General features: G+C 43.2%; 1 protein-coding gene across 1 annotated transcript; it reads left to right on the top strand.

Moving 5' to 3' along the window:
- The first annotated feature begins 4,877 nt into the window (after nt 1-4,877).
- LOC146641833 (E3 ubiquitin-protein ligase TRIM39-like) lies at nt 4,878-9,321 on the top strand. The gene is made up of 2 exons (XM_085397593.1): nt 4,878-5,281; nt 7,361-9,321. Exons 1-2 carry the CDS (start codon nt 5,153-5,155, stop codon nt 9,041-9,043), a joined length of 1,812 nt encoding a protein of 603 aa, XP_085253719.1. The 5' UTR covers nt 4,878-5,152; the 3' UTR covers nt 9,044-9,321.
- Nucleotides 9,322-12,238: the final 2,917 nt, after the last annotated feature.

Here is a 12,238-nt window from a genome sequence, read left to right as displayed (position 1 = left end):
CAACATGAATAAAGCTTCACAAGGCATTCACCTCTCAAGTCACAATGTTGCAGCTACCATGGGCCTGATAAAACTCATGGAAGAAATAGGAGCTTCAGAACAAATCTGTGAGGGGAGGTTGAAATCAAACCCATCAGGATCACACTCCGAGAGCGTGCACTTCCTTACAGTGTGATGACTGCAAGGATAATGTCAGTATCCATGTTACCAAAAGTGAAGAAAGAACTGGATCATTTGGCAAACTGTGGTGTGATTCAACCAATTCCAGAGCCAACTGAGTGATGTGCTCCGATAAATTTCTGTTGGAAACAAGAAACAGATCAGAATCCGTGTTGATTTGTAAGAGCTGAATAAGGCACCATAAAAAGAAAAATATGTTTTACCAACTTTTGATGACATTTTGCCTAAACTTGCAGGTGCCAAAGTATTTTTTCTGTTAGATGCTGCAAGCAGGTTCTGGCCAATACCACTTTATATGGACAGCACCAAACTGACAACTTTTATAACCCCATTTGACAGATACTACTTCAGCAGGCTACCATTTGGTATTCCCAGCACCCCAGAAATCTTCCAGCGCGAGGGGACAGAACTCTTGAAAGGACGTGAAGGAGTAGCGGTCTATCCTGTCAATATACTGATATATGTGATATAAAGTGACCACAAGTGTGTTGTGTTTCCACAGTATTTAACCGTCTTCCCAAATACATCGCACACAACATACTGTCTATATGCTGAACGTAAACTCAGTTATGATCTGTGAACAAAGTCAAGATTGCGTGTTTTGTGGTCTAATGTTTTGTGCCTCGGATTTCTCATTGGCTCGCACTCTTGCAGAGCATAGTACACACATAAATGAGAGGCGATTGTAGTTCCTATTAATAGTGTATTACTGACTATCCTGCTAACTGGCGAGTTTGCTTTTGTCTGTATGTCATATTTACAATTAAAAATAAAAAAGTTACAAATTAAAAAGTTTAATCAAATTGGATATTGATATTTTCATATGGGAATTGATCCTGCAACATGAAAGGCTGGTAATGGAAATATAGATATTTCAGGATCGCTCCTCACATCACTACCCCTCAGTAAGTGAATGCGATGGTAGACAGCAGTGAGGAGGAGAGTGTGAGTGCGTTGCAAAATATGACTGACACCCATAAATGAAGCAGCATCTGACTGCAGTTAAAAGAAGAAGAAGCAGATACTGTCATGATCGGAGGCAATAAGACGCAGGGTTCTCAAGCATGAACCGCTTTTATTGAATTGTAGCAGCAGTGTACGTGGCTACATCAATTTCTGAAAAACATATACACACCAGTATTCTAGTGACCTCTAGTGGCTGCCCCCATGGTAGCCTTACTAGGACAACATAAACAGATTTCGCAACACTAACTAAGAGGAGGAACCGCATCAGCCTATCAAAGCTGAGGCATTTGATTTTTCTGAATGTTAACCTGCACTGAGGACATACTGTTTGGCTACTGAGTTTGGTTCTGCTTTTGTTCTGTGGATTTGTTTACAGTGTTTGTTTTTGTGTTAAATTAGAATTCAAAGTTTGATTAAAATATTAACGAGCCCACTGAGCCCAGCCCATCAGTCTGAGGATGGTAGATGCTAGTCCGAATAGATTTAATGCCCAGTAATTCTTACAGCTCAAAGTGCGAGACATGAACGATGTGCCCTGGTTAGTCAGTATTTCTTTCGGAATACCGACCCGGGAGATGACCTGACGGCTAACCGCCGGATTTAACCTATGCGTTTTGCCCCTAAATTTTAGCAGCAGCGACGCTACCGGATTCTTGTGAATATCCCCGTGCACACATCTCACCTCCACCCACTCTGCTTCCAACAATGCCCCGGGACGAACCAGGCTCTTGTGCACCAGGGTCTCCGTGCAGCCCGTGTCGACCAAGGCATGGCTTATACACCCTTGACACCTTACCGGTATGTGGTATGTCCCTCCTGAACCGGGGCGGGTGCTGGAGTCCCAGCGACCAGGAACACCTGCCTGACCTCCTTAAGCAGACACTCCCGGCGCAGATGCCCTGGCCACCCGCACTTCCAGCACTCCGGCCCCGGCGTCTGTGCGGGTCCTCTTGGCTCCAGGGCGGCACCAGCCGCTACTGGAGTCCCAGCTGGAAGCAGCGGTAGGAATGGGTTTCTAGAGCTCCACCTTGTGTTCCTTTCCGCCGCGGCCGCCATCCCCCCCTCCAACCTGCCACCCCGGGCAGCCGCTATGACGGGCCCCGGCTGTTCTGCCGTGGCTCCTCCCGTGCAAGTCCTGGGACCGCTGCTAGATGGTCCTCCGCCAGCGTGACCACCGCCGTCAGAGTCGCCGGGCGGTGGCAGCGGACCCAGTGAGCCGTAGCCTCCGGCAACCCCTCCAGGAACTGCTCGAGGACAACCAGATTGAGCAGCTGAGCTTCCTCTGGTGAAGTCCCGGCCGCACCCACCTAGCTGCTGCATCCTCCAGCTGACGAGCCTAAGCAAATGGCCGCTCCCCTCCTGTCATCCTGCTGGCTCGGAACCACCGCCGAGAGGCCCAAACAGTCCAGGCCCATTCATCCTCCGGCCATTGGCAGGCCAACGCCGTGGCCTGGAAAGCTTAGACCAGCAGGTCTTGCCCCTCCACCATCCGGTTTAACGGCCACAGTCCCCAAGAGCTGCCCCGGGGCCGCGGTCTGCTGCTCCGATTGTTGGCATAGCATCGCCAACTGCTGACCCTGAGTCGCAGCCTGACGAGCCACCATCGCCGCCATGTCCTGCATGATCTGGCCCAGCATCTGTAGCGGTTGGGCAGGCGGCTGGGGCGCCGGAGGAGCAGGCGGGTTGGGCTGGAGATGCGACATTGCGGCCTGAGTTTCGGCACCACTGTGATGTCAGACCCCAACACATGCAAACAGACCGTGGGTATGGTGACAGCACACTTATTTTATTATCACTGTTGTTCACTGTGGTTTCAGCTTACTACACGGGACACAGACACTCCCGCTCAGCGGTCACTCCGCTCTCCCTCCTCGACTGTCACTGAAACATAAAAAGAGTCACAATCAGTCACTTGTCCCCAACACCTGTTCAGCCCCGCCTCCATGCCGCCCCGGGAGCTCACCGTGCCACCCCTCCTCTGCAGCCAGCCAGAGACCACACCCATGCCACAAAGTTAAAGCTTGATCAGCTGTTTTTTGAATTTATTTAATATTACTTTCTAATATCAACTGATGTTTGCTGGAGCCACAACTGTAAAACCTGCTGGTCATGATATCGGTTTGGATATGTGGTGAGAGGGAAACATGAAGATGAAACCAGGAGATGTCCTTACTGAATCATCAGAGCTGAAGAGGTGATGGAGAAACACGTTTACCTTTTAGGTGACATGAATGGGTTGAAGGGAAGCTATGAACTGTTTCTGAGAGACAAATAACACCAGCTGACAGGTGGTAACTGTGCAGGGGCGGCTCTAGCAAAGTTTTGCCAGGGGGCCAGGTAGACAGGGAAAGGGGGGCACAAAGAAATACTTTTCTTTCTTATTCTTATTTAAAATGTCTAGCTTTTACCAAAGTGGTCATCTGATGTAAAATGTATAGAAATCATATATATATATATCCCAACAAGACAGTGTACATCACTGTCACAACAGCGTTTGTTTTCATTTAAAGGCTTTATGGCTTTTCCTATAATACCTGGTGGGCTGGTCTCTAGGCATGCTAGGCGGGTTTTTTGCCCCAGTCCAGCCCTGGTATTTCCACACACATTTCTACCCTGTGCTAAATTATTTTTTATAAAAATATGAACATTTACCTTCTTCTGATTTATTTATGTATTTTTAGTGCATATTTATGTCAAAAGTCACGTGAAAAAAAATATTATCACAAGCAAATATTTTTTTATGTCACCGGTACAGATATTCATTGTTACTCATGTAAATAAATTCTTTGTGCCTATTCTGGTTGTGTAAAGTTTAATGAGTCAACATTTTCATGGAGTTTGAAGTAAATTTTAATGCAAACCAATTAATAACTCAATAAAAACATGAGGCTGAAATTAAAATAAAAATGGTTTTAAAGCCTAATTTCACTGAAAAAATAATCATAAACTGTGTGAAACTGAGTGTTTAGAGCTGTCTGAAGTCTGAACTTAGAGCGCACAAGGATCAGTTTCAAAAACACTCACCTCATTATTTGAAACTTTGGTCATGTTTAACATGAACATTCAAAATTGGAATTGTTAATAAAATCATTTTCTTTTCTTTCTCACTCAGAGTGCAGACATGTCTGCTGCCAGCTGTCTTCTACCTGAAATTTAAGGCTGTGGCAGTGTAGACTTCGTGGCCCAACATATCCCAGAATGCATAGCGCGGCGATGGGTGTGGATAAATTTGCAGAAAAAAACGGCGGATGAGGGGCGGCCGAAGAGTACACTTTAAGTACGGAATATTATGTCACTTATTTATGTGCAAATGTTTAATAACAAAGAACATTAAACATTACTGTTGGCCACATGTCGGCAAAGTTATGTGACATTAGTGATGTTTGTACTAACTTGGTTTTAAAGCCTTTACTTTAAAATATACGCCGTTCAATAGCTGACCTTAATCTTACAGAGAATGATCAAAGCTCATGTAGCACGAAACAAACAAATGAACAGAAGATTTTCTCCTTCATTTCTGTCAAACAAAGCTGTACGACACGTTTCCAGTGGTTAGTATCATGGTTGCTAGGCAACCTGGGCAGTGCAACAGAGGCTTTTTTTTCTTTCTTTTTTTTAAAACTTTATTGACAAACAACAGTATCAGCGCAACGGAGGATAGGCCGTCCCATTACACAAGCCTCGCACTTCCGGCCTTAGCGGTCTTTGAGTACGCGGCCCTTCAGGATCGTTGAGGCTGCGTACTTTAAGGCTGCAGACCCTGAATTGGGAGACAGCCCTTTTCTTTACTCTTCACTGCTTCTTCCGGTTTTCTCCTGCTCTCCACCTATGTGAGCGTGGTCTTCGGAGCGTCCTATTGTCTTTTCTTTTCTTGGCAATGAAGACGTTGCTTTTTTCTCAATTTCTTAAAAGATACAATAATAGTTGACTGAACACGAACTGTGATCACGTCCATCAATACGCATCCACGCACTGCTGAGCCACCGCCTCTCAGAGGCGGAGCAACATGCTTCAGCGTCAGAGTCCAGAAGTGAAACTCACAGTAAAGACAGCAAAACTTGTTTCTCTTCACAGGAGCGTCAAACTGAGCTCTACAGCCTTTCTGAGCAGCACAGCAGAGCGTCTTCCAACACGGGTAAGTACAGATGATCACGATCACACTGTTTTAAAGTCCACATGTTAAGCCTCCTCTTTGTAACCTGCAAATACGGTGCAGTTCACCTGCTGGTTGGGGTATTTCCACACACGTCTCTACATTTCTCTCCTCTTATAAATTCTTTTTATAAAAATATGCAAATTCACCCTGTTCTGATTTTTAGCGCAGTGCAAACAAATGGTAAACTTTCACTTTCAGTAATCCTGATCTGCAGAGATGATGCTGCGTCATCTCTGCTGCAAACACTGTGCGATTTTTTTCAGTCGCGCGATTCAGCTCCTGCTCAAACTGCACGATTGACTCGCAGGGGTTAGAAGTTGGTAGGTCACGATGCAGGGTCTCACACTATACCGCCCGATGCTCTGATGCGACCTGAGTGCTCACACTGTGCGTCCATAAAAATGAAGGTTATAACAGAAATTCTGTCGCTCGCTCTCCCTCTCTGTCTTTCACTCACACAGACACGCCACCACCATCAACTTTGCTAAATTTCTAATGAAAAATATTGATCAGGCAGCTGTGATTGAGCAGCAGTATAGATCCAACTATTTTCACGGTTGTTGTGGTCGTGATAATTTTGTGAGGCCACACCGAAAAGGCTCGGATGAGCTTTCCAAAGCTCTACAAGTTGTGCCTCCATCGCTTGTGTCCAGATCACACGCTGCACAGCCGTGCTGCTCCGTGTTTTTCGCTGACATTTGTCTTTGCGCGTGCGCAGTGTGACAAACTACGGTGACACCCTCACGACTCTCAATCGATTGATGATCGGGAGCGGGTCGTGAGGTGTCAATCGCTTCTCGTTACCCCACGTATACTACACGATGCACGACGCACGATGAAGGCCAAAATCGGGCCGATCGCCAAAACGGTCGCACGACTCAAAAATCGGCTCAAAATGGGCCAAAAATCGCACAGTGTGAGCCCAGCATTAGATGTGGGGACGATCCGGAGCTGTGGAAGCAAATTTATGCCAAAACTCAGGCGACAAAAACATAATCATTAGCAAATAATTTCATGTCAAAGGTGTTTTAGATTTAATGATGTTTCACATTAACTGGTGTTCAAACAGATGTGTCGCAGATTCGCTTTTCCGGAGCCGCTACAGACAAAGCAGGAAATAAACACTGAAAAGGATGTCAGTGACAGTTAGTTCAAACCCAGTCTGTCATTGTTGTTGCTCTTGACCAAAAAAATATTTAACATGCCCTTAAGTTTATCTGGTAATAATCCCGTGCACGAGGCGACTGTGAAAACTGCAAACAAAACCAAACCGATGCTGTTCAGAATACCATGAAAGTTACCAAGAATCTTGTTGTTTTTGTTATCAGTTTTACCATATTTTATTACTCCCATGTGATTTCCTCGTTGTTGCCTGTCTGCACTCAAATGTGGCCCAGTCCACTAATGCCACCTGTGTCCAAGTGCCATAGCCTACAATCAGATTAACTTGTGATACATCTGCGTCTGACTCTATCAACACATTGAGTAGAAGCTGATTGCACTCACACTTGAAGCATTTAAATCGACCCACAAACATCATTTTCAAAGATGGTTTGTTAAGACTGAAATCAGTCATTAAGCAAACAACAACAAGGATCATTTATTTCTGTTTATTTAAAATGTGTAACATCTGTAATCGCTCTCTGCACAGGGGAAGTCCACGTGGTTTCACTTTCCACAGCAGGTCCATTCAATCATTCCATTAAAAGACGCAACAAATGAAAAACTTCATAACGAGGATCAGGAAAGGAAGTGTGCCTCAGGACCTGGCAATTATAATTTGGCCAAAATACCTTCACCCATGAAATATAATTATTTGCTTGTATTCATTTTTTTCCTCGCATGCACGATGAGGCTAACTAATAATAAAAAAGGATTAATTAAAAAAGTTAGTATTTTAAAAAAGGCTTCACAGCCTAATGTCATTGAAATAAATTATTATAAACTGTGTTTAGAGCTGTAAGAACTTTGACCTCAGTATTTGAAACTTGGGTCATGTTTAACCTAAACATCCACCAGTGGAATTAATAAAATCAGTTTCTCTTCTTTCTCACTCAGAGTGCAGACATGTCTGCTGCCAGCTGTCTTCTATCTGAAGATCAGTTTCTGTGCTCCATCTGTCTGGATGTCTTCACTGATCCAGTCTCCACACCATGTGGGCACAACTTCTGCAAAAACTGCATCAGTAAAAACTGGGATATCAGCTACAGGTGTCAGTGTCCCATGTGTAAAAAGGTGTTCAGGATGAGACCTGAGCTGCACATCAACACTTTCATCTCTGAGATGGTTTCTCAGTTCAGACATGAAACTCAGCAGAAAGTCAGCAGCTGCAGCTCAGAGCAACAAGCTGCCAAACCAGGAGAAGTTCCCTGTGACATCTGCACTGGAACCAAACTGAAGGCCCTGAAGTCCTGTCTGGTGTGTCTGGTCTCCTACTGTCAGACTCACCTGGAGCCTCATCTGACAGCTTCACGGCTGAAAAGACATCAGCTGATTGATCCTGAGGAGAACCTGGAAAGCAGGATGTGTATGAAGCATGATAAACCTCTGGAGCTGTTCTGTAAGAACGATCAGACATGTGTCTGCATGCTCTGCTGTGTTTTTGACCACAAGACTCATGAGTTTGTTCCTCTGAGAGAAGAATATGAAGGAAAGAAGGCAGAGCTGGGGAAGACTGAGGCTGAAATTCAACAGATGATCCAGAAGACATGGCTGAAGATTCAGGGGATCAAAGAGTCAGTGAAGATGAGTAAAGATGCTGCAGACAGAAAGAAAGCAGAAGGTGTTCAGGTCTTCACTGCTCTGAAGGAGTCTGTTGCCAGACGTCTGAACGAGCTCATAAAGGAGATTGAAGATAAACAGGAAACAACAGAGAAACAGGCTGAAGGTTTCATCAAAGATCTGGAACAGGAAATCTCTGAGCTGATGAAGAGAAGCTCTGAGGTGGAGCAGCTCTCACGCTCTAAAGATCACCTCCACCTCCTCCAAAGCTTCTCCTCTCTCAAAGATGCTCTAACCACCAAGGACTGGAAAGAGGTCAGTATCCATCCACCATCATATGAGGGGACTGTGGTGAGAGCTGTGGATCAGCTGAAGGAAACACTCAATGAAGAGTTTGAAGACTTGTTTGAGGCTGAGCTGAAGAGGGTCCAGCAGTATGCAGTGGATGTGAGTCTTGATCCTGATACAGCACATCCTGAACTCGTTGTGTGTGACGATGGAAAACAAGTACAACGTAGTGACAATAGGAAGAAATGTCCACACAACCCAAAGAGATTTTCGAAGTTTGTTTGCGTTTTAGGAAAGCAGAGTTTCTCTTCAGGCAGATTTTACTTTGAGGTTCAGATTAAATACTTGACCAAATGGATATTAGGAGTGGTCAGAGAGTCAGTCAACAGGAAGGAAGCCATCACACCGAGTCCTGATGAAGGTTACTGGACTGTAGCGGAACATAAAAACATTTGTGTAGCTCTTGATAAACCTCAAGTCTGTCTTTCTCTTCAGTCTGTTCCTGAGAAGGTGGGGGTGTTTGTGGATTATGAGGAGGGTCTGGTCTCCTTCCATAATGTAGATCATGCAACTCTTATCTACTCCTTTACTGGCTGCTCCTTTATGGAAAAACTCTGCCCACTCTTCTATCCCGGTGTTAATGATGATGGTAAAAACTCTGGACGTCTGATCATCTGTCCTGTGATGGTGGGTGATGGCATCAGTGATGATGATGAGGATGATGATAACTGATCATCAGTCAGTCAGTCTGATCTTTTTTCATGAAGAGATTGCATCAATTAAAGATTAATCGTAACATTAAACCAACACAGAGAAGAAGTCCTAAGAACAGAACTGAGCAACTCAAACCTGCTGATGAAAACCATGATATTCAGTCAGAACCGGCAGGTCAAGTCAGCACGCTGAACTTTAATTGATTTGTTTGTTTTACTGTTTTCAACCTGATAACAGTATAACCCATTTGTGTAATTTCAGTTTGAAAAAGACCTTTCCTTAATTTTCTTCCAGCGTTTTAAGGCACATTGTGAAATATCAAACAACAGGATTCAGAAACTCTTCTGCTGTTTTAAGGTGTGCACTTAAATAAAAATAAAAAATAAAAATCTGAACTTTTGTTTTCTCCTTTCATGTTTTTTGATGATAATCAGCTGCTGAACTCTAGTCTTCTTCCCTGTAATGTGGCAGCAGCATATGAGGTGAACAGTTTGGGAACAGGTTCGTGTCTCTGTTCTCATGGAGAAAATGATCCATTTGAGGAAATTTCATTCTGAGAATGCCGAAACTCTCTTCTTCTTTCAGTTTTTACTAGTGCAAACATTCAAACATATACTGTTCACAAATATGAGTACAAATGTTAATATTTAATTATTTTCAGGCCTGCAGTCAAACAGATTCATGTCTTTGTTCTCCTCGTCAAATTCCAAATCATCATTAATGAAGCAGATTTAAACGTTACATTTAAATGGGAAAAAATAGCTTCTAACTGTTAGTTCAGGTTTTATCAGGTGGCACCAACACATTCGTCTGAAACACATTGACGTGTTTATGATTTGTTCCTGTAAATCTGTATTTCTTATTGATGCTCAGATCAGACAAGCCCTACAGGACAGCTTTCTATATTTCATCCAATATTTCAATAAAATTGATCTCTGTTCATTTTAAAGTGGTAATGTTTGGAAAGTTTGAGATATTTCCTAATGTTGATGAACAGTTTGAGTCTTGAAGACATAAAACTATTGTAGTTATAAACTGTAATGAATGTTTAATGGCAGCAGAATCAGATGTGTAAAAACTAAGATGTACTGTTCATCTGAAGATATCTCAGGCTGTTCTTCATCTGTTTTGTAAATAAGACTTTCTACTGTCTGCTCTGTTTCAAGGAAGATAAATAAAGACTCGTCTTTCACTTTGGGCTGCTGGTTTCAGATTTTTAAAATCTGCTACTGTGATGCTACTTTCCAGAAATCTGATTAGTGAGTTGGTCTGGTTTCTGCTCTGGAGCAGGTTAGGTCCACCGTATAGGGATTAAATCTGAATTTAGGGTAAATGGAGAAAAATCCCACACGTCTGATATGTTTTTACAATCTCTTTTTATTAACTCCAGTTGCGATTTATTGTCAAGAAGTGTCAGTAAACTAATGAATGTACTAACCAATTAAAAATTAATTCAAGTCCAGTTTAGTTGACTGTCTTCATTAGAATAAATGTGTATTGAGTCTCAGTCACTGAATAAGGTGACTCCCTTTAACGTAAAAGCTTAATAAAGTTTAAAATGCAGAGGGAAGCCCGGTGTCAGCGTGCTGATGCCGCGCCCGATCGTTTTTTTCTGACCTGGTGAAAAACCAAAACGAATGACTCGAGACAGACTTCTTCAATTCAGTCAACTTCTTTATTTCAACCCCTGCACAGGAGGGAATCAGGTCAGCATAAAGTCTCTTGCAGATTCAAAGGGCAGTCCTTCTAACTGTTACATTTATATTATTCCAAAGTTCCTTATTTACCTCCCACCTTTCCTGTTATTCTGATATCACGTTCGCCTATACGACATACACAGTTTTGATCAAAACAACTTCTTCCTCATCTGTCGTCTTCTACCTTTCCTTTTAAGGTCTTGCATCTTTAACCCCATTCTTAAATGCATGTCTTAATTGTTTATGTGTGTGTGTGATGTACATGTCTGATCTGCAATGTGTGTGTGTGCGGGTCATGTCAAGTGTCTTGAGTGTGCGCTTTGTAGGTGTTAAGTGTGTTGCGCCCGGGGTTTACGCTCTCCTCCTTAGTTCTGCTTTTCTAGTCTATACTTATCCAAAGTGTTAGACTGTTCTTAACGCTGCCCTTTGTCCCCCCCCCTCCCGTTATCTACTGCAACTTCTGTACTATTTCTTAGTATCTCGCCTATGCATCTTTTTCCTGTGATGTTGTTTCAACTATTGTTGCTCCTAAGGTCACACAGGGGCCTGCTTAAAAGTATAATGTTTAAACAGCATAATGCTAAAAAGCTATATAATGCTACAGTGGGGCAAAAAAGTATTTAGTCAGCCACCGATTGTGCAAGTTCCCCCACCTAAAATGATGACAGAGGTCAGTAATTTGCACCAGAGGTACACTTCAACTGTGAGAGACAGAATGTGAAAAAAAAAATCCATGAATCCACATGGTAGGATTTGTAAAGAATTTATTCGTAAATCAGGGTGGAAAATAAGTCAGCCGGAGAGGCACTCTGTGTGCGTTTGTTCTTCTTACATTTGAGGCATTAGTGACACAAACATTTGAAAAGTTATGTCTGTAAGTGGGCAGAAGGGATGTTATGTGGTCATTCGCGGCTCAAGAGTTGGCAGTTCGTCTTGTAATCGGAAGGTTGCCTGTTCGAGCCCCGGCTCCGACAGTCTTGGTCGTTGTGTCCTTGGACGCCAGTGTCCGGCAGCCTCGCCTCTGTCAGTGCGCCCGGGGGTGGTCTGATGAATTTGTGAGACCCCCCCCCAAAAAACAAACAAAAACAAAAACTGCTCAACATAACTGAACTACCAAAGAAACACATAAAATCAGATCTGTAGGGAGAGGCAGAAACTCACATGCGTAAGAAAACACCTGACTTGTTCCTGGCTGATAATCACATTAAAAGTCTCTGCTTAGCCACCAGCTCTCACCTGCTGACAGAGGCAGAACGAAACCTGAAAAAAACTGAACTTTAGGGTCAGAATTCAAAAAGTGAAACTGAAAGAAATTTAAAATCTTTCTTTTAAACAAGAATCAAACTGAGCTCATCCAGCCGTTCTCAACAGCACGTCCAAATGTTCAGTTGTTGGGTATTTTTTAAATGACATATATACCTGTACACACTGGACATATACTCACATATATAATATAATCATATATACTCGTAACCATTATATATATACCTACACTGGAGAGGTTTTTTCTTTTAAA

Source organism: Rhamphochromis longiceps, linkage group LG23 (assembly GCF_057381845.1).
Source record: "Rhamphochromis longiceps isolate RC_006_pf linkage group LG23, R_longiceps_female_GT1.1, whole genome shotgun sequence".
NCBI lineage: Eukaryota > Metazoa > Chordata > Actinopteri > Cichliformes > Cichlidae > Rhamphochromis > Rhamphochromis longiceps.
The sequence above is the reverse complement of the archived record's forward strand: the minus strand, read 5'-3'. Positions and strand labels throughout refer to the sequence as shown.

What these genes read in the sequence shown, in the direction of transcription:
- LOC146641833 (XM_085397593.1), top strand. Translation starts at nt 5,153, where the DNA reads ATGCTTCAGCGTCAGAGTCCAGAAGTGAAACTCACAGTAAAGACAGCA. An exon ending in CAGAGCGTCTTCCAACACGG is followed by an intron (nt 5,282 to 7,360) that starts GTAAGTACAGAT and finishes TTTCTCACTCAG; the next exon opens with AGTGCAGACATGTCTGCTGC.